Genomic DNA, 27,000 nt, shown 5'->3' with positions numbered 1-27,000 from the left:
CTCCAGAGTTTTATTGGGCAGTGGTGCTGGGAACCAGCCCAAGGGTGTCCCTGGAGCTCAGCAGCACCAGGAGGGACCTGCAACCATAAACCAGGAAGAACAGGAGGCAGCAAGCTTCTGTCATCATTTTTACCAGCCAGGTACAGAGCTCTGAGCAGCTACTCGGCGGCAGAGGGTCAGTTGCTTTTGGTTTGGTTTAGTTTGGTTTGGTTGGGTCTGTTGTTTTGTTTGGTTTTTGTTTGTTTGTTTTTTTTACAATCAAAGAAATCAAAATGTGACCCGAGTTTACAGAAACAGAATCAAGGCTCTACCCCAGAGCCCAGGGCCAGCTCAAGGGGCAGCCAGGCCCTTCCTCCTGCTGGGCAGTGGTGAGTGGCCAGAACCAGTGCTGACCACAAGCCCCTCTGGCCTTTCCATCAAGAGCCAAAGCCCTGATCCCTCCCCACCAGCACCTCCATCCCCTCCTGTTCCTGTTTTCATCTCCCCAGGTGCTGTCGTGGCCAAAGCCTTCCCATTCTTTGTCCAAAGTGCTTCCATTCCTCGTGGGCCTGCCTGGCCAGCAGCAGTGGCTCCAGCTCCGGCGTCTTCGGCCCCAGCTCCGGCGTCTTTGGCCCCCAAACTCCTCTGGGTGTTGGCTGCTCAGCTCCACACACCCACACCGAGCATCAGCTTGGCAGGGAGGAGGTGCTGGCTCTGGGCACGGGCCTCGAGTCCAGTTAAAAAAAAGCAAAATAAAGCTGTAGTACTTAGGAAAGTGAAACCAACACCATTTTTGCATAAATATCATCAAGGCCGTGGAGGCTAAGGCTGTTTGCTTCCTGTATTAAGTTAGTTGCCAGTTCCACACTCGTCCGTTGACCTGCCCAGGTCCCTGAGAGATTTGGATTCCTGTCCATGGGGGCTCCAGTCCTGCAGTGTCATCCTTCAGGCCGTCTCTCCCCGTCTGTCTGCAAAGCAGGAGGAAAGAACCCATCAGCCACCTGAAATCCCAGCTTCCCACAGCCCTACCAGCCTCCGTCCCTGCTGTCCCAGTGCCTCCCAGCTGGAACACAGCCCAAGAGCCGTGCTGGGAATTCATCCCTTGGGAATGCACAGCTCAGGATGCTCAGCAGCGAGGCTGAACCTCCAGCAGCATCATCCCGTGGCTCCCACCCCACGTACCTTGTGCAGGGAGGCTCTGAGCCGGCGGCTCCGCGCCGTTCCTGCCCTCCGTCCCCTCCAGCTCGCTCTTAGTCCTGCTCTCCTCCACCTTGGCATCCCCGTCCAGCACCGGGGAGCCCAACGCTTCTGCCCCCGGTGCCTTCGGGGAAGGAGCCGGCCCCGAGCCCAGCGAAGGCTTCTTGGCTACTGGAGGGGGGATCTTGCCGGGTTTCCTCTGGGTTTGCGGGGCGGCAGCGGCCGGGGCTGCCGAGCGCTGCCCCGAGAAATTCATCAGCTCGGCCACCAAGTTCCGCTTCAGATCAGCCTGTGCCTCGGGGGACGAGGCCGTCTCGATCACCAGCTTCCTGGAGCTCTTGGCGAAGATGAAGCTGGCGGTGGAGGCCGGCGATTTGCTGCGGGGGGACAGCTGCCCATCCCCGGCGGGCCCCTCAGGGCCGGGCTGGGCCGCTCGGCTTCCCGGCGGCTTCTCCGCGGCCTCTGCGGAGGCCAAGGCGGCGGCCTTGAGGTGCACGGCGTGGAGGAGCTGCTTGGAAGGCACCGCGTCTTGGGCGGGGGGCGGCTGCCGGTTGGACAGGGAGCGCCGGACGGGCTTCTGAGGGGCCGGGCGCTCCTCGGGCCCTGCTCCAGCCCCGGCTCCAGCCCCGGCTCCAGCCCCGGCCGCGGGCTCCACGCTGACGGAGCGCAGCCGCACCATCTGCAGCAGCGACGGGGTGACGATGGGCAGGCTGGCGTCCTCCTTGGCCGCCGGGCCGCTCTTGCTCCGCGACACCGGCTCCTTCTTGGCCTCCGCCCGGGGGCCGTTGGCCGCCTTCTTAAGGCTGATTTGGGGCGGCAGGGCCGGAGCCGAGGGCGGCGGGAGAGGCGGCGGCGGTGGCGGGGGCACGGGGGCCGTGGGAAGGGGCTCGGCGGGGTGTGGAGGCTGTGGAGCCCCGGTGGGTGGCTCTGGCTGTTGAGATGGTGAAGATGCAGCCCCCGGGCTCGGTGTCGCCGTCTGCCCGCCCGCCGGGGCCGAGGTGGCATCGGGCAGGCTGCAGAGATAGGATTCATCCGGAGGGGGGAAGTCTGCCATGGACAGGTCGTGCTCCTCGGGGGCCGGCGGTGGTGGCGGGGGCCAGGCGGTGTCGGTGGAGGGTTCACTGCTGCTCTGGGGGCTCCCCTCCACCTTCTTGGCCGGCGGGGGAGGCGGGTGGTAGGCAGGCGGCGGCGATGGCGGTGGGGATTTGCCGCTGGGCTTGGCCGAGGTCTCCTGGCCGGCAGTGCTGAGCGCTGGGGAGGTTTGTGAGGGCTGCAGAGAGCCGGCGGGGGCCGGGGGCTGCTGGGACTTGGTGGGTGGCGGGGAGAAGGGAGCAGGAACCTTGGGGTGCGGCGGGATGATGAACCGGTCTGAGCGAGCGGTCAGCACCTCAGGAGGGGTCGGGTCCGAGGCCGAGGAGGAGATGGAGGTGAGGGAGGAGGACACGGAGAGCGCAGGCGACTGCAGGGAGCAGACCCGGTCCGGCTTCTGGGGCTGAGACTTGCCCGGCGACACAGCTGGGGGTCCCAAGCCCTTGGTGGGCAGTGTGGGCGTCCCACTCTGGCTGGAGTAGCCGCTGGAGGGGGACATGGTGCGGTCAGAGCCATCGGGGCAGCTCCACTTGGCCTGAGTTTGGGGCTCCCTCAGCACCACCGTCACCCCGGGGCGGCCCCGAGGGGCCTCGGGGGAGCTGGCGCCCGCCAGGCTCTCGGAGCGGAGGCTGCTGGTCTCGCTCAGCGCTGGGGAGAACACCTCATCCTCGCCCGTGGGGCTGAAGGGCTCGGGCCGCGGGGACCAGGGCGCGCTGCTCTCCCGCTGGGGCCGCCGCTCAGGCCTGGGGGGCAGCCCCAGCACCTTGGGCTCCCCGTCAGCTTTTTGGTGCAGCGAGTAGGTCCTGCGGGGAGGGGCCGGGGGCTTCTTCATCTTCCTGAGGGACACGCTGCGGGTGGAGGAGCGCTCGCTGGCCAGGCTGGCCGTGTCCGAGCCCTCCGCCTGGCTGCTCGTGCTGTAGGCAGGGGATGCACGGCCGCTGCCCACGCCCAGGAGCCCGGGGGCTGCAGGAGCGAGGCCGGCAGCGGGCTTGGAGCAGGAGCTGGCGAAGCTGGCGGAGCTGTAGATGCTGATTTGGTCGGTGTCGGAGCGAGCTGCCGTGTCCACCTCGCTATGCGGCCCCACCTCGGGCTGCCGGTGGTCACAGCCACCCTGGGAGGAGATGGTGGAGCTGTTGGACACGATGGTCTCCGTGGACTGCGAGTGGCTCCAGTTGTCGCTGGAGGAGGAGGGCTCGCGGCTGCGGGGGCCGCGCTCCGAGAAGCGGGACAGGGAGCGCACCGAGGCCGGGCTGGACGACACGAGGCTGCAGCGGCTCAGCGTCCGCACGCTGCTGCTCGTCAGGGCCACCACGTCCACCATGGGCGGCAGGATGGCGTTGGGGATGATCTTGGACATGTAGGTGCCCTGGGGCGAGATGGACATGACGGGGCCCACCAGCATCTCCGGGGGGTTGGCGTAGGTGGTCATGCCCGGCACGGCCAGCGACTTCGGCCTCATCATGGGTGACAGTTTGGCCGCTGTCTTCCTCCCTAGCAAGCTGTCGTCGTAGTAAACCTTGTTGATGTGCTTCTGCAGGGCTGCATCTGCCTCCTCCAGCACTCCCAGGCAGACTCGGGCACCGCCGACTGCGGGCAGGGGCTGCAGGTTCCCATCGATGGTGGGGATGCGGATGGCATCGCCCGACACCTGCCCCCCGTTCAGCATGGGCTGCACTGCCTGGCCGTCCCCACGGCCTGCTGGCCCTCTTCCATCCGCCTCAGGATGTCCCTTAGCTCCATGGCTGTTCCTGAGACCTGGGAGCAGGGAGAGATGAGCTCAGTGTGATGCCAAGGGAAGGCAAACAGATCCTAAAAATCCCCCCTTGCTCCCCCAAAGCTTACCCAGCTCCTTATGGACGTGCTGGGGGATGCCCAGCACTGTCGTCCTCCTCTCCTTCCTCTTCTTGCCAGCCCTCTCTGAGGATTTGGGAAAGGAGTCGTGTGGTCGGAAGGTGGAACCTGCAAGAGGTGTGAGAGGGTCCAGCAGGTGAGTGGGGAGCCTTGGTCTGGATGTCCCCAGTGTCCCCAACACTTCCCACTGCCAGAGGTGCTCTGGAATAAGCCAGACTCAGGCAGTGGAACAGGCACCAACCGAGCAGTCTGAGCAGGGAGGAGACACTGTCTGTCTGTCTGTCTGTCTGTCCATCCCCCTCGCCCAGCCCCAACGCTCTGACTCAGCCAGAGCTGCTCTCCTCTCTCCCAAGGGTCCCCAAATCCTTGTGCTGGCTCTTGGGCAGAGCCCAGCTCCCTGCCCTGCTCCCCAGCCCCCCTGGCAGCCCCGTTCCCCAGCCCAGCCCGGTACCTTTGCGCTGGATCATCTCGGAGCGGATGGAGAGCGCGTCCTCTGAGGTGCTGTCCGTGGCACAGGAGGCTGCCCGGCTCCGGAAGGACAGGCTGTCATCCTCCGAGGACGCACAGGACTGTGGGGGGACACAGAGGGCTCAGCAGAGCCCAGGCTGAGGGGACAGAGCCGCCCCAGCCCCGGCCAGGCCCCTTCCCCGCCGCGAACTGACTGTGCAGTGAGACAAAAGCTCTTCCGAGGGCCAAAGGCTGAGTCAGCCACGCCGGCATCCAGAGTCCTCCCACCAGGAGCAGGGCTGGGAGCAGCCCCTGGGACCCCTCATGGCTCTGCAGCCCCCCCGAGGGCAGGAGAGACGGGGCTGGGCTGTGCAAGGAGCCCCTGAAGGAGCTGCCCCCGTGCCAAGCCCAAAATGACTCCGTGGGTGCTCCCGGCCTGGCTGTGCCCCAAACTGCAGGGCTGGAGGGCTGCCATGGCTGGGAGAGGGGTGTGGGACAGGGACAGGCAGGATCCCCTGGACACAGCCCCGTGCAGGCCATGGCTCAGTGTCCCCATCCCTTCCCCTGTCCCACTGGGACAGGCAGAGGTTGGGATGAGACACTTCAGAGTTAACTTGAAGTTAACTTCACTGCCGCCGTGGCTCTGCCCATCCTGGGGTTCCCAGTCCCCCACTTCCAAGGGGTTAAAGGGGTTTGCCCAGTCCCCCATTTCCAAGGGGTTAAAGGGGTTTGCCCAGTCCCCCATTTCCAAGGGGTTAAAGGGGTTTGCCCAGTCCCCCATTTCCAAGGGGTTAAAGGGGCTGAGAGCCAACCAGAGGCAGCAGCTTGAGCAAACACAAACAGGGTGAGGCGCTGGCAGCGGGGTCAGAGCCCAGGGATTGCCAAAGCTCAGCCAAAGGAGGGGGAGTTTCCCCTCGTCAGCAGCCAGGGAGGGACACAGGCACCAGGCTGGGCATGGCCAACAGTCCCCATACGCCACCAGGTCACCCCTGCTCAGTCAGGGCTCCCAGGGGACACCAGTGGGGAAGGGACAGGGGGATGCAGGCACAGGGGGACCCCACAGGGCAGAGCAGGACGTGCCAAGGCTGAGGATGGGAAAAACAACTCGTCATGGGGCAAAGGGGATAACACACACAGCCAGTTCCAGCCCCACAACCCCCCTGGACATGGTCCTGCCGCCTTGGCTGGTTGTCTGTCTGTCCCCAACATCACCCAGAGAGGACGGAAGAGCCCCCCTGTGTCCCCTCACCCCAAAAACAGCACTTGGCAAGGCTCACCTGGAGGCTGCTGGTGTCCCCGTGGTCCCAGGCACTTTTGGTCTGTTTCTGCTTCTCTGCGGAGGGAAGACAGAAGGTAAAAACCCTCCAGGAGATCCAGAGGAAGCAGCTGCTGAGCTGGCAGTGCCCCCTGTACTGCCCAGCACCAGCACTGGACTCTGCTCAGCCCCATGCGCCGCCCACAGCGCCCGGCCAGCCAGGAGCTGGGGACAGCCCTTCCACCGTGTCCCCAAGGCCACCCTGGGGCTGGGGACAGCCCTCCTTCCACCGTGTCCCCAAGGCCACCCTGGGGCTGGGGACACCTACCCTGGTGCTGCAGGGACTTGAGCCCCTGCTGGGCCTGGTTGTGCAGCTCCTCCAGGTGCGGGGGCCGCGTGCTGGGGAAGAAGACGTTGTCGGGACATTCCTGGCCCGCCGTGTACTGCACGCTCAGCCGCTTCTCACCCTCGCCCTTGGCAGCACCTGCGGGGACAGCGGGGTCAGCTGGGCCGGGGGGACACGGCCACGCTGCCACCCAACGCGCAGGGGACAGCGCCAGGGGGTGACAGCCACCCCGGGGTGATGTTATCCTGCTCAGCTCCAAACAGGGCGCTGGAACACCGAGAGAAATCCCATCCCATGCCGGTCGATATTCCGGAGTCAGGATGTCTCTGCTGCTTTTCTCCCTAGGATGTGGGACCTCCCTCCTTTCCCAGCGCCTTCATGAGGAGCTAACGAGGTGACAGGACCTCGTTGTTCAGCCCTGAATTGTGTGGGGCTGGGGGCAGCTGAGCAGGGAAGGGGCAGCACGGGAGGGGATTAAATGTGGAGGGAACGAGGATGAGGATGAATTTCCCTTCAGAGCATTGCGTCATTCCCAGGCCTCGCTCATCACCCCAAGAGCAGAGACTCCCCCCATGCCCCGGCAGGCTGGGAACGGCACAGACGAGGGAAACTGAGGCACATCCAGCGGCAGAGATCCCAGAGGACCCAAATCCCTGCTGGCTGCTCAGCACCACATCAGCCACGCCTGGGGCAGCACGGAACCTGCACTCCCAGCCTGGCAGCCCCTTCCCCACAGCCACCACAGCACCCAGGGGCTACCCTGGCATCACCCAGCCCTGGCATCACCCAGCCGTGGCACTGCAGCACTGTGGGCACAGCCCTGCCCGCTCCACGCCTGAGCGAAGCCTCAAACTCTCCCTGCAAACAAAAACAATCTTGAAGAAGGGAAGGGCGAGCGCAGGAAACCATCGAGGCTGGCACCGCGGGGGCACCTGCTGCTCACACCACCCCTCATCCCCCCGTGCCCCTGCACCCCCAGGGGCCAGGCAGCGAGGCAGCCGTGCTGGGTCTCCCGCACACAAAGGAGCAGGCCCGGAACAATGGAGCCTCCCGCCCCGCCGCCATGCCGGCCTCTGCCTCCGCCGGCACCGGGGCACGGCCCGGCGGGTGCTGCCCCCCCGATGCCCCGCGCCGCCGTGAAATCCCTGCAGGCCGCACCAGACACCCCCAGCCCCCCCAGCATCACGGCCCTAACCCGCTTTTCTCCCCCAGTTTCGGCAGCCGGACACCCCCCAGATGTGCTGGGGAGAGGAGCGCAGTGATTTATCCACCCCGGTAACTCCAGGGCCGGGTGACCTTCCCTGCCCTCCCCCGGGGGTGGCACAGCCCCCCTGCCCGCTGCGGTGGGCGAGCAGCGCGGGGTGGGCCGGGGTTGTGTAAGGACAGGGCTCCGCTCCCTCCCTGCCCGCTGCTCACTCACCCTTCTTCTTGAAGAAAGCCAGCAGCGAGGAGAGGTTCCTGCCCATGAAAACCACCATGGTGGCCGGGCAGAGGGTCCGGTCCCCAGGGAACGGGGGGGCTCCGCCGCCCCCCGAGGATGCTCAGCCCGTTGTGCCGCTCTCACCCGGTGCGTGCCGGCGGGGCGGATGCCGGCGGCCCCCGGCTCCCTCCCTCCGTCCTCATCCGCACGGGCGGGAGGATGCTCGGCCAGGCGAAGACGCTCCGGCGCAGCTGCTCGAGAGCAGGGAGCAGCCTGAGCCGGGGACGGCTGCGCGGTGGCGGGAGGGGACAGTGCCCGGCAGGAGGGGACAGCCCCAGCTGCGCCCACCGCTCCCTCGGAGAAGGGAACAGGGGGCCCCTCCTCTGGCCCCCGGCCCTCCCGCCTCCTCCCACGCACGGCACAGACCACAGGGATCTGTTCTTCCAGGCTCGGGGCCAGCATTTCCCCTGCTCCTCCCTCCTGGACCCCTGGGACTCCCCAGGACCCTGCTGGGCACAGCAGCGCCGCAAACCAGTCCATCCCTTCCACAACTGGGAGGAACTGGGAGGGTTTGTACATCGGCTGTGACACAGCACAGGCAGCAGGGTGGCATTCCCCACGCCAGCCTGTCCCCAGTGTCCCCCAGGACCCTGCCAGGAGAGCCCCGTTCCGGGCAGGGAACACAGGACAGGGCCAGGGCTGTTTGTCCTTGGGGACAGGGCCACGTCACGGTCACAAGGGCTGGGGGAAAACCAGCCCTGGGACCAGTCTAACCAGTAGCTCCAGTGCTGCTGTGGAGGCAGGCGAAAGCAGGGGCAGAAATGCCAGGCGGTCACACAGTGGCACTGCCAGTCACTGTCCCCACCATGGAGAGCAGTGGGGGAGCTCCATTGCCCCCAAAAAGTGAACAGCACCCAGTGCTTACCCAGCAGGCAGCCGTGTCCTTGTGCCAAACCCTCTGCCCCTCCCCTGCAGCCCCCCACGGGTTTGTTCCAGCACAATTCAGGGTGGGCTCACCCAGCGCAGGGTCCCAGCAGCGCCCGTGCAGCCCAAGGGACAGTCTGACCTTGTGAAGGACATCTCTGTGTCCCCAGCCAGGCAGCTCTGGGCTCAGAGAGGATTTCTTCCCTGGAATCCCAACAGCAGCAGCTCCCTGGCTGTGCCCGAGCCAGCACCTGCTCCAGGATGGGCCCTGCTGCCCACTCACCCCCCAGAAGGTGCTGGTGGGGGTGGGCACAGGCTCCCCAGCCCTTTTCACAGCACAAGTGGCAAAGGGACATAATTAAAGGGCTGAGGATGCACAAAGCAGCAGCCACGTGCTGAGCTGAGCCCTGCTCTCTGCTCTGGGCAGCCTGAGCCCAGCAAGGGCCACGGGTGGTGGCAGCTGGCAGGGACGCTGCTCCTGGCTCCGTGGGTCAGGGTGCAGCCTTCCAGCTCTGCCCATAGGGATGGGACTGCAACAAACCCCATCCATGGCACCATGGACTGCACAGACCCTCCCTCCATGGCACCAGGGACTGCACAGACCCCCTCCATGGCACCAGGGACTGCAACAAACCCCCCTCCATGGCACCAGGGACTGCAGAGACCCCATCCATGGCACCAGGGACTGCACAGACCCCCCTCCATGGCACCAGGGACTGCAACAAACCCCATCCATGGCACCAGGGACTGCAACAAACCCCATCCATGGCACCAGGGACTGCAACAAACCCCATCCATGGCACCAGGGACTGCACAGACCCCATCCATGGCACCAGGGTCTGCACAGACCCCATCCATGGCACCAGGGACTGCACAGACCCCAACCATGGCACCAGGGACTGCACAGACCCCAACCATGGCACCATGGACTGCACAGACCCCCCTCCATGGCACCAGGGACTGCAACAAACCCCCCTCCATGGCACCAGGGACTGCACAGACCCCCATCCATGGCACCAGGAGCCCTCCAGTAAAGGGGAACAGCCCCTCCTGAGCTGCTGGGGCAGGGCCCAGGCGCAGCTGAGCTTCAGCCCAGGTGGAAGCTGCTTCCAGGGCTGTGAGGACGTTCCAGGTGCTGGCAGCCAGCCTGGCCCTGCCTGTGGCCCATTGCCCACACAGGACCTGGAGAACATCCCTCACTGATGGAGATGTGTCCCTCTCCAGTGTGACACCCCTGAGGAGGAGCTGCGACCTCCCAAAAGAAAATCCAGGGCTGAGCCAGGGCACGGAGGAGCCACGTGGCAGCTCCACTCCTCCCACTCCCCGTGACCTTCGCTACCTCATCATCCTCACCCGGATGGCCGGCCTCACCCCGGCTCTGTCAACACACGGTGAAACTGCTGGAAACGGGGGGGATCCAGGAGGGACAGGGATCCCCCCGGTGGGCAGGGGAATCCAGGAGGGACAGGGATCCCGGTGGGCCGGGGAATGAATCCAGGAGGGACAGGGATCCCGGTGGGCTGGTGAATCCAGGAGGGACGGGGGTCCCGGTGGGCTGGGGAATGAATCCAGGAGGGAGAGGGGACCCGGTGGGCCGGGGAAGCCGCCGCAGCTGCAGCCGCTGCCGGTAGCAACACGCCCGGTTTGCAGCCGGTGTCCCGGCCCCTGCGCATTCCTTGCGGTGCATCCCGGATCTCCCCGTGCCCTCCGGGCTGGGCTGGCACACGTGCCTGGGCCACACGTGGCAGCGGGGCTCTGCCAGATAAGGAGGCCGGCACTCCTCAAGGATGGGCTTGGGGCTGGTACCTGCTGCTGAGGGGGCACAGCATCACCGGACAAGGCACGGGAAGGGACAGGGAACACCGAACACCCTGCCTGAGACGGGCTGGGGGTACCAGAGTGGGCTCCACAAGGGCTGAGACCCCACAGGAGCTCAGCCAGGGCCGCCCAGCCCGATGCTGCAAACACATCTCAGTGCAAACACATCTCAGCGCTGGCCCAGCTCTCTCTCTCTGCTGCTCTTCACCTGGAGAGAGCCAGCGGAGAAAATCCCACCTCGCGTCCCCCTGCTCGGCAGCCCGCGCCTCCTGCGAGCAGCAGGTTTGGCCGGGCCGGCTGCAAACATCCATCGTGCCTGCTCGGCACTGCCCCGACTTGCCTGCTGCGGGTCCTGCGGCGGCTCCTGCCCGCCCCTCCACCGCCACCGACTGACTCACCGCCCAAAAATGGGGAGGGGGGAGCCCCGGGCGGGCGGGAAGGGGCTGCGGGGTCCCCAAGGGGGTCTGTGTCCTGCTCTCGGCAGCCAGAGCAGCCAGAAGCCCCCCTGGTTCACGGGGTTGATGCTCTCCCGCCTCTCTGGGGGTCCCTCCCAGCACCATCCAGGCCTGGGCACTGCTGTGCTTGACGACATCAATGGGGGGCACCAGGGACCCCGTTCCTGAGAGCCCCGTGGAGCTGGCAGGACCCTGACAGGGCTGTGCTCCAGTGTCACAGAATATTCTCATTTGGAAGGGATCTTATCCAGCCACTCCGCTCCAGCATCCTGTCCCTCTGCTCCCTTTGCAACCTCGAATTCTTTAGGGTGTCTGGGAGCCCCGAAAGGCGACGAACCCACTCCCTAAATCCGTGTGTCAGCGCAGCATCCACGCCCTGGAACACCCCGGGGGAGCCAGAGCACTGCAGGCAGGGTGAGAGCACAATAATATTGACAGTGGCTCCGGCCACGCAGCCCCTGCTGCCAGCCGGCCCTGGGCCACACCTGGGGGCTGCTCCAGCCAGGAAAACATCTCCAGCAAGCAAACAAACACCGCCCCATCCCCGCTGCCGGCTCTGCTCCCAAACACGATCCCACGCAGAGCCCGAACTAAAATTAATTTCAACCGGGAAAACAAACTTGGATTGTTTTTTTTTCTTCCTCTAAATCTCAGCGCAGAAAGCCGCCTGCTCTCGCCTCGGTGAGGCAGCAGGCCCTGGAGAAGGAGCTGGAGCGGGGTGAAATCCCGCTTGGAGCAGAGTGCGGCTCCAGCCACGGCTCCTGTCGGGACAGGAGCACTCAGGGCTGTGCAAGGGGCCCTGAGCTCGCTGCTGTCCCACAGCCAGCCCTGAGGGGACACGGAGGGTCCCCTGCTCCCCGAGTTATCCCAGATGTGGGTAGCAGAGCAGAGGGGGACACGGCGGGACCACCCCAGTGCCCGGCTGTGCCTCATCCCCGCACGGCCTCCATCCCACCACGTCCCCACGCCCTGCAGAAGCCACCGAACAGGTTTGAAGGTAAATAACAGCCAGGAGCCGGATCCGGGCGGGAACATCCCAGCTGGGGAGCGCAGGGAGGGAGAGGGAGACACACACGGGGTGACACCGGTGGCACTGCGACCGGGGCTGGGCCACCAACACCTCCTCCTTCCATTCCCCAGAGCTTTATCGCTCCCGATGTCCTTCCCTCGGTGTCTCCAGCCTTTCCGGTGCCCCGGGCCGGCTGTCCCCGCGTTGTTTGCAGGGCACCGGGCGCTCCTGCCACGGCAGAGGCGCTGCCTGTCGCAGCAGGCACCTGGCTCCCCGCAGGAGCCGGCCCGGCAGACGGATTAAGGACAAGACGTTGCAGGTTTTTTCCATGCACGGATCCCCCGTCCTTGCAAGCAGCAGCTCCCAACCCCGCGGGGCTTTTCCAGGGAAAGCTGCGGAGGTGCCGATCCTCCCTCCCGTGGGGACGGACACGGAGAGGAGCTGCCACCGAACGGGGTGGGGGATACCCAGAGGCGCAGGGCAGGTCCCATCCGTGCCAAGGCGGCACGGCACGGCACGGCACGGCATGTCAGAGCCGAGATGCCTGCCCGGGCAGCACCGGGAAGGGCTCGGTGTCCCCAACACCACCGGGAAGGGCTCGGTGTCCCCAACACCACCGGGAAGGGCTCGGTGTCCCCAATACCACCGGGAAGGGCTCGGTGTCCCGGACAGCACCAGGAAGGGCTCGGTGCCCCGGGCACAGCAGGATGCTGCCCGGAGGAAGCTCCTGTGTAAATCTCGGGTTTGTGCCCCCGCCGGGACCGGGCCCCGCTCCCATCCGCCCCCCGGGGGTTGCGGAGCCGGCCCAGCGAGGCGCTGGCACGGACAGAGCTCAGAGCTGGCACGGACAGAGCTCAGAGCTGGCACGGACAGAGCTCAGAGCTCCTCAGCCCACACCGGAGCTGCCCCGCAGGAGCCGGCACTGCCCAGGGGCTCCACGGCTGCTGCTGGGCGCGTTCACAGCCACAGGAGCCCCTGAGGAACGCGGACACCCCATCCCTGGAAGTGTTGGTGCAGCCTGGGGTAGTGGAAGGTGTCCCTGCCCGTAGAATGGAACGCGATGAGCTCCAAGGTCCCTTCCAAATCAAACAGTTCCAGGGTGTTTTTCCCTGTGAGCCGCCAGGGCAGGCGGGTGCGGGGTGACCCCACAGCCAGAGCTCACCGCCGCTGACTCCGCGGGGCGCAGCCTGGCCCGCAGCCACGTTCCTGCGCCCTGACTCAGCAGGGCCCGCCGGGGAGTCCCGATAAGGAGGCGATAAGAGGCTTCGCTCTCCCTGGGGCTCAAGGACCTTCCCCGGCACGGGCGAGAGGCTGGGGATGCCCCCGGAGCGAGCCAGGCCCCGCTCTGGCACGGGGAGTTGGGCACGGGGTGCGCGGGTTTGGCACCGGTGGGCAGAGTTTGGGTGAGCTCAGCGACAGAACCACCCCAGTGCCCCTGGGGACCCTGCTCTGTCCCCTCAGCACCCAAAGGCTTGGGTGGCACCCTCAGCACCCACCCCTCTGCACACACGGCGCAACACAAAACCATCAGCGCCGGGCACGGCAGGGCCAAATTAATTCCCAGTCACCAAAGAGGCAGGAACTGGGGACGCTGGTCCCGCCACCCACCACATGCAACTGTCCCCGGGCCCAAAATCCAGCGGGACCCGGGGCGGTGCAGGGGGAGAGGGCGGCGGCAGGGCCGGCACACCCAGCCCCCAGCCGGTGATCCCTCCGAAACGCTGAAGCGACACAATGCAAATTCTTTGGCTTTGTGGCCGCCGCGCCGTTGCCATGGAGCCGGGGCAGAGAACAAACACAACTCGCCCCATGTTTTCTCAGCACCTTCCACCCCACGGCCCTCGGCCCCAGAGGCAGCCCTTGCCTGCCCCGGTGTGCCGGTGCCACATCCCGCCCGCTCCGGGGCACCCCAGGGGCAGCCGGGCTTTCCTGGGGAGGGCAGGCACGGTCCTGGTTGGGGACGGACGAGGGACAGCCAAGGCTGGCAGGGATGGGGAGGAGATGGAGGCCAGGCACGGGGAGAGGGTGAGGATGTGCCGGGGATGGCGGCTCCAGCCCTTCCTGCACGGAGAGCGCGGCCAGAGGAGCCTGCAGCCACCCCGGCGAGGATGAGGAGAGCCCGCACTGAAGGGGATGCTGTCCCATGCCACCTCCTGCCTCAGTTTCCCCCAGCACCGAGCGCGTTTCTCAGCCAGCACATTCCTGCTCCCTCTCCCTGCGCACCTGCGGGGTCTCCCCATGCCAGGCCCCACCTCTGGGAGGGTTTTGCTCCCGTGGTTTTGTCCCCTGGCCTGGGCAGAGCTGACTCCAGGCCCTGTTTACCCACACCTGGCTGCTGCCTGTGAAGGGACACGGGGCAGGAGGGACAGCAGGGCCAAGGATCCCACAGGGCTGGTGGGGAAAACCCCTCAGTTACCCCTGGGTGCTGCTGTCCTGCCCCATCATCCTGCCCACGCATCTCCCAGGGCTCCTCCTTGCCTCGGGCAGGGCTGGGGACACGGGGACAGTGTAATGACACCATGGGAGAGTCAGCAAGCCCGGGATGGGGGCGATGTCAGTGTGAGAGAGCTTCCCTCGATCAGGTCACTGTGAGACCTTCCCTGCTGGCACACCCTGCCCTGATGGGGGAACCGCGGAGGGAGCTCTCCAGGCACCCACGGGGCTCGCTGATCCGCGAGTGGGTCCAGCCTGGCGTGGGACCCTTTCCCTGCAGGAAAGACCTCAAAAGATCCCAACCCCGGCTTCCTGCGGCGCTTCCCAGCATCCGCGGAGACGGAGCATAAAGCAGCGGGGCAATGTGTGTGGACAGACAGACAGACAGACAGACGGACGGACGGACGCACAGAGAGAGGGGGGAGCAGCCCCTGCGAGCGCTCCCAGATTTCCGCGGCACAGAGAGAGAAACTGAGGCACGGGGTGGGAGTGGGAGGAAGGCAGCGGTGGGATCCTGCTCGGAAAACAAATCAGTGAAATCGGGATCCCGCTTGGAAAACAAATCAGTGAAATCGGGATCCCACTTGGAAAACAAATCAGTGAAATCGGGATCCCGCTTGGAAAACAAATCAGTCACTGATCGGGATCCCACTTGGAAAACAAATCAGAGAAATCGGGATCCCACTTGGGAAACAAATCGCTCCCTAACCCAGCTGATCCCGTCCCGATAGCGCGGCCGCTCCGGGCACAGCCATGGGCGCTCCCCCAGCCCCGCTCCGGGCTCGGGGGCCGATCCTGCCCCCCAGCACCGGGAGGACGCAGCCAAACCTCCCCTCACCCTCTGCTCCTGCCCATCCCAGCCCAACAGGAGAACTTTCCCACTCTCCCAGCGCGATCCCTTCCAGCTCCGAGAGCAGGAGCCCCAGGTGTCCCCAGGTGTCCCCTACCTGCCCTGGCTTTCCCGGCGCGGCCGAAGGGCCAGGAGGTGCCAGCCTTGGTGCCCGCCGGGCTCCTCTTGCGGTGCGCGTTGCCCATGAGGCCGCTGCCGCCTCCACCGCGGCCGGGTGGAGGGCACGGCGGTGCTACATGGCCGGGCCGAGCCGAGCCGTGCCGGGACAGCCGGGGCCGCCCGTGGCTCCCATCGCGGCCGCGGCGGAGCCGAGCGCTCGCTCGCAGGCGGCCGAGCCGGAGCCAATGGTGCGGGCAGAGAGGAGGGGCCTGCCGGGATCAGCCGGCGGATCGCGGCACCCTCCCAGCCCCATCCCCGCGCCGGGGATGCCGGGGTGGTGCAGGGAGGCTGAGCGGGCTCGGGGAGACGCCCCGGTGGCCAAACAGCCCCGAGCAGCGCGGGGGTTTCGCCTCCCTGGAGTTCGCCACCGCTCCGGCTGTCCCCAGCTTCAGCTGCCACAGCACTCCCCCGGTGGGTTTTGGGGATGGGGAGACCCCCCCAGCCCGGCCAGGGTTAGGACAGGGTTGCTATCAAGGCTATCGGAGCAAAGCGCCCGAGGCCGCGGGCTGGGTCGTGCCGCTGCCCAAAGCCGGGGCGAGCACCCACATGCCAGCCTGGCGTGGGTGGCAACCCCCGGCACCCTCCCCACGGCCCCTCCTGGCTCTGGGGAGAGTCACGAGCACCTTGCTCACACTGCCGGCACCTTCCTGCCCTCCCCCGTGCACCTCAGCCTCTCCCTGCTCCAGGGCTGGCAGAAAAACCCCGGGAACTGCTGGCAGAAAAACCCCGGGAATTGCTGCTCCAAAACCCCGGGAACTGCTGCCCCAAAACCCCGGGAACTGCTGCCCTAAAAGCCACGGGAACTGCTGCCCTAAAAGCCACGGGAACTGCTGCCCCAAAACCCCGGGAATTGCTGCCCCAAAACCCCGGGAATTGCTGCTCCAAAACCCCGGGAATTGCTGGCAGAAAAACCCCGGGAATTGCTGCCCCAAAACCCCGGGAACTGCTGCCCCAAAACCCCGGGAACTGCTGCCCTAAAAGCCACGGGAATTGCTGCTCCAAAACCCCGGGAATTGCTGGCAGAAAAACCCCGGGAATTGCTGCCCCAAAAGCCACGGGAATTGCTGCCCCAAAACCCCGGGAACTGCTGCCCTAAAAGCCACGGGAATTGCTGCTCCAAAAAAGCCGGGAATTGCTGCTCCAAAACCCCGGGAATTGCTGCCCCAAAAGCCACAGGAATTGCTGCCCCAAAACCCCGGGAATTGCTGCCCCAAAAACCCCGGGAATCGCTGCTCCAAAATCTGCCCACACCACCCGGCCAAGCCCCTCCACGGCCCCTTCCCCAAGGCCACTTTCCCCTCCTGGTTTTTAATGAGAACATTAAACGCTGCGAGGGCAGGGAGGGGTCAGCCAGGCAGGCAGTGGTGGGCAATTCCTGCTGGCAATGTTTATGTTCCTTAGGTGATTCATCAAAGGCTGGGATAAATAGGAAGGAGGGTTTTTGTGGGAAAGGCACAGAACCGGGGAGGTGGTGGAAGGAAGGAAGGAAAAAAATTAAAGATCAACCAGCAGCTTTGTCCTGACCTCCCGAGGTGATCGGCACCGAATTAATCTTTGGACTTCAGTCTCCTCAGCAATGGAAATATTGATGGATCAGCTCCTCAGCAGCTCGGTCGGGTGCCCAGGGCACGCTCAGCTGGGCAGGGACTGCCCCCGTGGGTTTGCTGCCCCATTGCTGTGGGAGATGAGGGCATCCAGTGGGGAAATGTTCCCTGTTTTGCACTCCTGTTCACAGCACAGCCCTTCCGCCTTGGGGCAGCGGGGATCAGACAAGGCCACGGGCACACGAGGAGATCAGAGTGGCTGAAGTGTGCCCAGGGACTGGGGGACAGGATTTCACCTCTGCCCAGCCAGGGACATCTCTGGGCTGGGATGAGGCTTCCTCTCGCTGCCCAGCACCTCTCAGCATCCCCTGCGATTTCCATCCCAAAACTTGGACCCACCATTGCCACTCAGACCCCTCCTCAGGGGGCTCCTCTGGAGCCACCCGGAGCAAATCTCCCAACGCAGCTCCTGCATTTCTGTCCCTGGGAGAAGCAGGGAGGCTGGAGCTGCCCCAGATCCAGGGAGACACTTCCCCCTCCACTCCCAAAACAGACACCTCCCCTCCTTCCTTCCCTCCTTCCCTCCCTCTCAGCACTCGCTCAGGGAACCAACGCGGCCACCGAGGCGTCGCCGCCCCCGGGCACAGCTGAGATTGGGAGCCAGCCCCGGGCACCCCACGGGTGCCAAAAATACCCCGTGGCTTCTCTGAGATGGGCTAACACAGCCACGAGGAGCTGCAGCTGCTCCTGGGCCTCGTGGTTCAGTCCCTGCCCGATTTTGGGGGGTTTGGAGCAGCATTGGGGGGGGGTTCAGCATCCCCACAGACCCCACTGCTGATTCAGGGCACAAACCCCCCCTGAAAGCTGAGGGCAGGATTGTCCTCATCCTGCATGCCAGAGCTGATGTTGCCGTGAGCAGGAATGTGGCTCAGGGGACAGCTGAGCACCCCAATTCCCTGCTCTGTGTTAGAACCTCAATGGGGAGGGGAAGGGAAGCACCCTCAGCCTCCCATGGGGAGCTGAGGGGCCAGAGATTCCAGGCAGAATCCCTTCTCCAGGCCAGAAATCCCTGGTTTGACTCCCTGAGAGAGCTCTGATAAGAGCTCGGGGCAGCAGAGAAGCTGTTCCTGAGATACAGATCTGCCCAGCACAGCGTGACTGCCCCGAGCACATCTGATCTCCACAAAGTCACACATTCCCTGGGTCAGAGGGGCCAGCGCAGGCATGGGGACCCCTGTGTGCTGCCACAGGGGGCAGATCTGTCCCTGCTGGTGTTCTGTCCATCCCTGCTGGTGTTCTGTCCATCCCTCCTGCTGTTTCACCCATTCCTTCTGGAGTTTTCTAAACCTGACCCCCATCTCCCAGCAAACACTGAGCTGCCTGAAGGAGAAAGGAATTCAGCCCTTGTTCCCTTCACGGGGAAGTAAAGCTCAGCGAGGCAAAGGTAACACCAAAACCCCACTTGAGATCCCCAATCATTAACAGAAATACATAACCAGAAGGGTTTCAAATGATTTCCTGCTCCAGCCGGAGTCCAGGCCGGCTCTGCTGATGACAGGAGCAGCTCCAGCCCCCAGAGCTGGAGGGTCAGGTGGATTTTATCCACGCTCAGCACGCCCAGCCCGAGGCTCCGGCTCCTGCTTGGCAGGGAAATGGTTTTTCACTTCATCCTTGCCCAGCTCTTCACCTTGCAGCGGGTTCTGTTCCCATCGCTGCCGGGGCTGCAGTCAATGATGATATTGTCTTATGAAACCAGAGCTCCCTGGCACGGGGGAAACCCGACCCCGCAGAAATCGCTTTATCGGATCTCAGGGAACGTTGTTCTGGGGAGAAATCCTCCCAGTTGTCTCCAGGTGGAATGGCTGTGCTTGCAGACACACCTCTCTTTGTTCCCCCGTGCCAGGCCAGGCCGGCCAGGGGATTCCTGCTGCTCACATTTGCTCAAGTGTCACTCTGTGCCTCTGGCAGACCTACAAACTCATTCCCACACACACACACACACAGCAATCCCTCTCCTCTCTCCTCTGGGCTCAGCTGTGTTTGCACCAAACCCTGCCTGGCAGCAGAGCATGGAGGAAATCACGGTCCAGGGAGATCCCACAGCTCAGCCCCACATTTCCCCGAGGGCTCACGTGCGCCCCGTGGCATCAAATGCCATCAGCACAGAATCACAGCGTTATTAAGGCTGGAAAACCCCTCCAAGACCATCAAAGCCAACCTGTGATCAAACCCCACCTTGTCAGCCAGCCCAGAGCACCGAGTGCCACGTCCAGCTGCTCCTTCAACGCCTCCCAGTGCTTCAAAACCTTTTCCATGGAGGAGCTGAGCACGATCCCCAGCACAGCCCAGCCCCTCCGCCCTCTGCTCACCCTGCACATGGCAAATCCCCAGCCCCAACAAGCACTTGCTGCTGCTACAAAGCAGCTGTGAGCCTTGAAAGCTTTTATTTTTAACAGCACATTTTATCCCCCACCCCAGAGCAGGAAATCATTGCTGCTGGACTAAGCTGGCATCAAAACGAGAAAAAAAAAAAAAAAAAAAAAAAAAAAAAAAAAAAAAAGGGAAAAAAAAAAAAAAGCCAACCCTAATTTAATATTTCTGGAACATCGATTCCTTTACTTCATCAAGGAATTAAGAGGAATGTTGTGAAAGCTGGATAAAGCAGCAGCCAAAAAAAAAAAAAAACCAGACTAAAAGCTCTGGACCCCAGCAGCAGCCCATCCTTCATCCCAGAGCTGTTTTCTCACCTCTGCACCCCAAAATGCAGCCCAGGCAGTGCCAGCAGCCGGGCACCCCAAATCCCTGCTCCGTTTGACCCTTGGCACTGCCCAGCTGCTCAGCTCCCACCCCAGAGCTCAACCACTGCTCTGCTTCCAAAGGTTATTGTGGAAATGAACAGGGCTGGGCAGGCTGGGACAGCACCTGCAGCCAGCAGGGCCATGCAGACAAACAGGGCACAGCACCCAGAGGATGCAATTCCAGCTGGGATGGAGCCTGGCATGGAGCAGGGCCATCCAGACAAACCAGGCACAGCATCCAGGGGATGCAATTCCAGCTGGGATGGATCCATCCAGCATCCAGAGGCTGCAATTCCAACTGGGATGGAGCAGGGCCCATTCACCAAACCAGGCACAGCATCCAGGGGATGCAATTCCAGCTGGGATGGATCCATCCAGCACCCAGGGGATGCAATTCCAGCTGGGATGGATCCATCCAGCACCCAGGGGATGCAATTCCAGCTGGGATGGAGCCATCCCCCCATCCCAGAGCTGCTGGTGTCCCCCAAAGGCGGCTGATGGAGGGGGATTAGGGAGCTTTTCCTCCCGGCTCAGCTGTTTGGGCAGCCAGAGATGGGGTTGCTGATAGCCAGGGAGCCACGGGATTGATCCAGAGTGGAAATGCTCTCATCATCCTCCCTCTGCCTGGTGCCAGTGCTGAGCAATGCCGGCCTCACCAGCACCCACAGCACAGCGGGGGGATGCTCAGGATGAGCCACGTGCCCTGGGATGAATTCTGAATTCTCTCTCCCGTCCCTTGGTGCCATCCTGGTCCCCCTCCCCAGGATGGTCAGACATGCCCTGCCCCAAATCCGTGGCTAAACCCACCTGGGGAAGGGCAGGGTGGTGGATCACGGGCCTGATCCAGCATCCCCAGCACCACACAGACACTGAGAACACCGAGGGCACTCAGAGCTCACCACAACTCTCTCCTCTCGCCATCCCACAGCTCCCAGCTGATGTTTGGAACAATCCCCAGCCGGTCCTGCTGCAGGAAGGCTCGGCTGGTGATACCAGCGCTGCTCCCCAGAAAACACCCAGGGCTAACACTCCTTCCTTCCTGCCCACAGCCCTGCCCAGCACCTTGAGGATCCTCCAGGGATCCTCCTCAGGCATCCTGAGCCCCATCCCACGGGGAAACGCTGTCCCCATCCTGGGGATGGATGGATGGATGGATGGATGATGGATGGATGGATGGATGATGGATGGATGGATGGATGGATGGATGATGGATGGATGGATGATGGATGGATGGATGGATGGATGGATGGATGGATGGATGGATGGATGGATGGATGGATGGATGATGGATGGATGGATGGATGGATGATGGATGGATGATGGATGGATGATGGATGGATGATGGATGATGGATGGATGGATGGATGGATGGATGATGGATGGATGGATGGATGGATGGACAGACAGATGGATGGATGGATGGATGGATGGATGGATGATGGATGGATGGATGGATGGATGGATGGATGGATGGATGGATGGATGGATGGATGGATGGATGGATGATGGATGGATGATGGATGGATGGGTGGATGATGGATGGATGGATGGATGATGGATGGATGGATGGATGGATGGATGATGGATGGATGGATGATGGATGGATGGATGGATGGATGGATGGATGGATGGATGGATGGATGATGGATGGATGCCAGGGAAGGATGGATGCTGGTAACCCTGGCATGTGCTGGAGCAGAGCTGGAGGTGCTGGAGCAGGGAGGGGTTCCTGGCATGCTCTCCATGCTGGAACCACACAGGGAGGCTGATTCAGTCACACGGGCAAGCCACAACCACTGCACATCCGCGCTGAATCTCCCGCCACACCAGGGAAGATGTGAGGGAATTTGGGGCACCTCCCCTCCCAAAAGCACAGACAGAGGGGAAAAGTCCCCCAGGCTGGGGCACTGAACAAGCCCTCCATCACCAGCACGGGCTGTGGGCACTCAGCACAGCTCTCCTGGGTGCATCTGCTGGGACAGCAGGGTGACAGTGCAGTGACACAGCCCTGGCTGCCACAGCGAGGTCCCCGAGCTGTGACCCTGACAGGCCGTGACTTGGCATTTTGAGGATTAGCTGGTGAGCGGTACAACTTCAGGGAAAGGGGAAAAAAAAAAATGGAAAAAAAGGGCTGGCAGAGCTGCTGGGGGCGTTTCTGCCGTGAAGAGGAACATCACATGCTCCGGCACATCTCGTTTTTTCTGCTCAGGTTTCAGTGCTGGGCTGTGGCAGTGGCATCCACACACGGAGAGCTGGGAAGGAACCACCAGCAGCATCTGATGGATCAGCCCAGGAGAGAGCTCAGGATCAGCCCAGGAGGGAGCTCAGCTCTTCCCAAGCCTCTTTTCCCTTTCCACTCCTGTCCTAGCACAGATCTCCATGTGCTTCTCCACACAGCATGCATGGAAATTCACTCCCTGGAGCGGATTGAGGAAGAAAGTCCCAGCTGACACCCTGCCGTGCTTGAGTGCCACAGGAGAGGCCTCTCCCTTGGCAAAAAGAGCCAAAACATCCCTGCCAGAGGTGCCTGCAGGGAGGGCAGGGCTGTGACACAGACGGTGTCCCCGACACCGCGGGGTGGGACAGGATTTTGGGGTGATACCTCCCTCATTGGGACGTGCCAAAAGAGCGCTGAGGAGAGGAGCATGACCAGACAAGCCAGCACCCACGGCTCTGCCAAAGCTGCCTGGCAGAGCCCTTGGATCCCCAAAAGCCCCAGCATGAGGGGACCCAGCGCAGCTTCCCTGCAGGATTGTCCTGGCCGAGGGGGTGGCAGGAGGGACGTGAGTGGCCGTGGAGGCAGCAGCCGCCCAGGAGCCGGGTGAGGGCCATATCTGGGGCAGGAAGGGCCACACCTGGAGCACGCAAACACCCTGCCCAGGAGGAGGAGGAGGAGGAGGAGGAGGTGGCAGCGGCTGGCATCCCTCCAGAATTCCCTCAGCCCCAGTGACCTTCTGACTCAGCGCAGGAGAACCTACCCAGTGAACCGGCACCAGCCCTCGGGGCCAGACCGTGCCAGGGACTGCCGGATCCATCCTGCTGCCACCACGGCCACCACTACTGCCACCATGGCCACTGCCACCACCACTGCCACCTCCTTCCTCTGCTGCTGCCACCACAGCCAGCAACTCCGCCCCACCTGTGCCCCCCCTGTGCCCCCTCTTTAGCCACGTCCGTGGTCACCACCTCAAGTCCTCTCCAGCCCCCATGGTGACCCCTCTTTGGCCACCTCCATGGTCAGCAGCCCGACCCTCCTTGGGTTCCACCGTGACACCTCCTCGGCCTCCACGGCCACCACCTTGACCTCTCCTTCACCGGCTCCTCCATGGCCACGGCTGTGACTCCTCCTTGGCCTCAGCCACCACCCTGAGCCCTCCACGGCCACCAACCTCATTCCTCCTCACCCATTGTCCTGGCCACCACTGTGAACACCACCCCAACATCTCCCTGACCACCACCCAACACTTTGCCATCACTCCAACCCCACTGTGGCCACCACCACGACCCTCCTTAGCCACCACCACCTCAACACCTCTTGGAGCAGCTCCCTGAAACCTCCTCATCCACCTCTGCCGTGGCCACCACTGTGACCCCTCTGTAAGTGCCACCATGGCCACCCCCGTGCCCCCTCCTTAGATGCCACCATGGCCACCACCGTGCCCCCTCCTTAGATGCCACCATGGCCAACACCGTGCCCCCTCCTAAGTGCCATTGTGGCCACCACCCTGACCCCTCCTAAGTGCCACTGTGGCCACCACCCTGACCCCTCCTAAGTGCCACTGTGGCCGCTACCGTGCCCCCTCTGTAAGTGCCATCGTGGCCACCACCGTGACCCCTCCTAAGTGCCACTGTGGCCACCCCCGTGCCCCCTCCTTAGGTGTCACCGTGGCCACCACCGTGACCCCTCCTAAGTACCACCCTGACCCCTCCTAAGTACCACCCTGACCCCTCCTAAGTGCCACTGTGCCCCCTCCTTCGGTGCCACTGTGGCCACCACCGTGCTCCCTCCTTCGGTGCCACCGTGGCCGCCTCCCCGCCCGCTCCTCACCTGCTCCCTCCGTCCCTCCCGAGCCTCCGCCGTCCTTGTGCGGCCGCCGCCGGCCCCGGAGCCAGCTGAACGCCCGGCGCAGCGAGTTCGCCCGGGCCTTCTTCCGCCGGGGGGGATCCCCGGGAGCCCCCTCCGAGCCGCCGCCGCCGCCGCCGCCCCGCTCCGGGTCCCGCTCTCCGCCTGCCGCAGGTGCAGCCCCGGCGGACATGGCCGCGGGCAGCGCCCCGCACCGCCCCGCGCCGCCGGCAGCCGCTGCCCATAGGGCCGGGCCCGCCCGGCTCGGCTCGGCCCGGCTCGGCCCGGCTCCCGCTGCAGCCCCGGCCCCGCTCCGGGCTCCCGCCGAGCGCCCGGCGCCGACGGAAAGTTTCTGTGCGAGGCGGGGCCGGGCCGAGGGAGCTCCGCCCGCACCGGCGCCCGCCCCTCCGTCACCCGCAGGTGGCCCCGGGGGCGTGGGGACCGCGGAGCCTCCCCTCGGTGCCACCGGGGCTCCCCGGGGTGCTCCGCCCGCTCCCCGGTGCGCCCCGGCTTTGTCCCCTCGCTCTGCGTGCGGGGCCAGCGGGGGTCGGTGCCGGCCCTTGGCACCCTCCGTGGTGCCCCCGCGGGGCTGAGCATCAGCGGGAGGAGAGAGCAGGGAAACGGAGCAACACCGAGAGGAGCGCGGAATTCCAGCATCGTCATCCCGGGGCGGCCTCCGCTCATCCCGGGGGGGCTGGCGATGGATCCCGGCCCTGGATCCCGGTACCGGGAGAGAAACCGGAGCTGGCAGCCCTGTCCCGCCCGTGCCCTCCCAGCCCTGTCCTGCCCTCGCCCTCCCATCCCGCGATCGCCACCGGTTCCTGACCTGATGGCCCGGGGGTGACACCGTGCTCCGTCCCGTGCCAATCTGCTGCGTGCTGCTGATAATAATTCAGCTCCTGAAAACCGAATGGCACAGCGTGAGGGGGGGTTCGGCTCTCCAGGCTCTGCCTGAGGCCGGGAGAGCTCCTGGGAAAGGGAATCTGGGGAAGGATTTCGCTGCCCTGGTGTTGCTCAGGAGCATGGCCGCTCCAATCTGATCTAGATTGGATTTCAGGCCATGAATCCTTCCCTGTGAGGGTGGGCAGGCCCTGGCACAGGCGCCCAGAGCAGCCTCTGGATCCCTGGCAGTGCCCAAGGCCAGGCTGGACAGGGCTTGGAGCACCTGGCACAGTGGGAGGTGTCCCTGCCCACGGCAGGGGTTGGAACAAGGTGAATTTTAAATTCCCTCTCAGCACAAACCATTCCATGTCCCACGATCCAGCTGAGAGGGGACAGCGGGACGAGCAGGGACTGGGCTGGAGCAGAGGCAGCTCGGTGACAGGAACGTGCCAAAGGCAGGGGAAGGATCCCAACAAGAACCCAGCTGGTTTCTGCTGCATTTCCACACTCCTGGCTGCCAGGGTTTGGGTCTCTGTGTTTCCTGCCGCCTCTGTTGGAGCCACATCCTTCCCGGACGCTCCCAGGGCCTGGCCCCGCGCCCAGAGGAGTTTGCCAGCTGCTGGAAATGCCTGGAAAGGTTTCTGAAGCAAGAAGCTTCTCCATCCCTCAGCCTTCCCAGCACATCAGCGTCTCCTGTGGGATTCAGGCTCTTGCATCTTGTGGGCTGTGCAAACCTGAGCATCCTGCTGCTTCCAGGATGCAGTGACCAGGAATGGGGATTTGGCTCCAAATCCAGGGAGGCAAGGTCGGGATTTGCTGGGTTTTTGTGTCCCTGCCTCACATCCTCCCTCCCCTTCACCCATCTGAACCCAAACTCAAGGTTGAAATGAGCACTGGAAGGAGCTGGGCACACATTTCTGTGCCCCTCCGTGGTGCCAGGGGTTGATTCCTTTCCAGGATGAAGTCTGACAGTGCCACTGCTCCCTGGGCTTTGCTGACCCACGTCGGGCTGAGCTGCACTGAGGAGATCTAATCCCCAATTAGGGTGTTTGTCTCTGCTGCTGGCTCTGATTTCCGAGTCATTAACCTCCAAAAAAAAAAAAAAAAAAAAAAAAAACTCAAAAAAATCCCATTTTTCATCTTTCCCCTCCTCGCGTGGCAGCAGAAATATTGAAAAAAGATATTTCTGCACGGAGTAATGGGGCATTGTCCAAATAATCAGAGAGAGTGAGAGAGGGGGAGAGGATCGGTGACACTGCAGGGGGAGCTCCCATCAGAGCAAGGGAAGAACAGGAGGAAGGTGAAGAGGAAGGTGAAGGTGAAGGTGAAGAGGAAGGTGAAGAGGAAGGTGAAGGTGAAGAGGAAGGTGAAGGTCAAGAGGAAGGTTGTCCCAGCCCTAGGAATTCCAGGACTTCATGGAGAGCCTCAGAAAGCTCCAGCAGGGTCCCCAGCTGGGTAATTCATTTCCACTTGCAGGGCCAGGATGATCACGGGATTTTCCTGGGGACAGCAGCTCCCGCCAGCCCCAGGGGAGGCAGAGACTCTGCCACATCCCCAGGTGAATTGGGGACCCCCGGGGAGTGAAACCCAGAATAAAGCAGCCAAAAAAAATGAGCTGGCAGCGATGGCATCACCCTGGAGCAGCTCCTGCAGCCGGGCTGGGCTCATCCCACCCCTGCCCTGGCGGGGACACGGAGCCCTGGCTGCTCCCTCGTTACTCATTAACGCCGGGACAAGGTCCTCCCGCATCCCTGGGAGCCCCGAGCAGGAGCTGCTGGCCCCAAACCCCTCCTGCTCCGCCCTTCTTGCCCCGGGCCATGGAAAAAGCCAGCGCGGAGCCCGGGCCGCGATCGTTGGGGCTGCTGGTGGATCAGCTCCGTTGTAAAAATGGGTTTTAAAAATGTCACAGGCAAAGGGAGGGAGGCACTGGTGTCCTTGCTCAGGGGTCGGGCAAGGGAATGGGGTGAATAAACAGCAATTCTGGTTTTTCCTTCCCAGATCCGTCGTGTTGACAGGGACAGCTCTGGCACAGCACAGGAGCATCACCCGTGGTGGTGACAGGGACAGGCGGGCACAAGAGGCACCTCCCGCTCCTGTGGGAGCATCCTGAACCTTTCTGGGAAGGGAAAAGCCCGGGGGAATGTCAGCACGGCCTGGGTGCCGTGTGGGACACATCAGAGGACCCAGCAGGACCAGGCAGGACCCGGCAGGACCCGGCAGAACCTGGGAGGACCCGGCAGAACCTGGGAGGACCCAGCAGGACCCGGCAGGACCCGGCAGGACCCGGCAGGACCCAACAGGACCCGGCAGGACCCAGCAGGACCCAGCAGGACCCGGCAGAGCCCAGTAGGACCCAGCAGGACCCAACAGGACCCAGCAGGACCCGGCAGGACCCAACAGGACCCGGCAGGACCCAACAGGACCCAGCAGGACCCGGCAGGACCCAGTGGGACCCGGCAGGACCCGGCAGGACCCAGCAGA

General features: G+C 63.8%; 1 protein-coding gene across 2 annotated transcripts; it reads right to left on the bottom strand.

Annotated features, from left to right (window-relative positions):
* Positions 1–115: 115 nt before the first annotated feature.
* On the bottom strand, positions 116–15,272 carry NHSL3 (NHS like 3). 2 transcript variants are annotated; one of them, XM_063177647.1, is made up of 7 exons: positions 15,171–15,272; positions 6,147–6,302; positions 5,841–5,896; positions 4,568–4,685; positions 4,108–4,224; positions 1,162–4,020; positions 116–947 (listed from the first exon to the last, which is right to left on the bottom strand). In XM_063177647.1, exons 1-7 carry the CDS (start codon positions 15,256–15,258, stop codon positions 925–927), a joined length of 3,417 nt encoding a protein of 1,138 aa, XP_063033717.1. In that variant the 5' UTR covers positions 15,259–15,272; the 3' UTR covers positions 116–924. The 2 variants fall into 2 exon arrangements, with proteins under 2 accessions (XP_063033717.1, XP_063033718.1); XM_063177648.1 differs by lacking the exon at positions 15,171–15,272 and adding an exon at positions 7,585–7,749.
* Positions 15,273–27,000: the final 11,728 nt, after the last annotated feature.

The sequence above is a fragment of the Melospiza melodia genome, chromosome 27 (assembly GCF_035770615.1).
Source record: "Melospiza melodia melodia isolate bMelMel2 chromosome 27, bMelMel2.pri, whole genome shotgun sequence".
NCBI lineage: Eukaryota > Metazoa > Chordata > Aves > Passeriformes > Passerellidae > Melospiza > Melospiza melodia.
The sequence above is the reverse complement of the archived record's forward strand: the minus strand, read 5'-3'. Positions and strand labels throughout refer to the sequence as shown.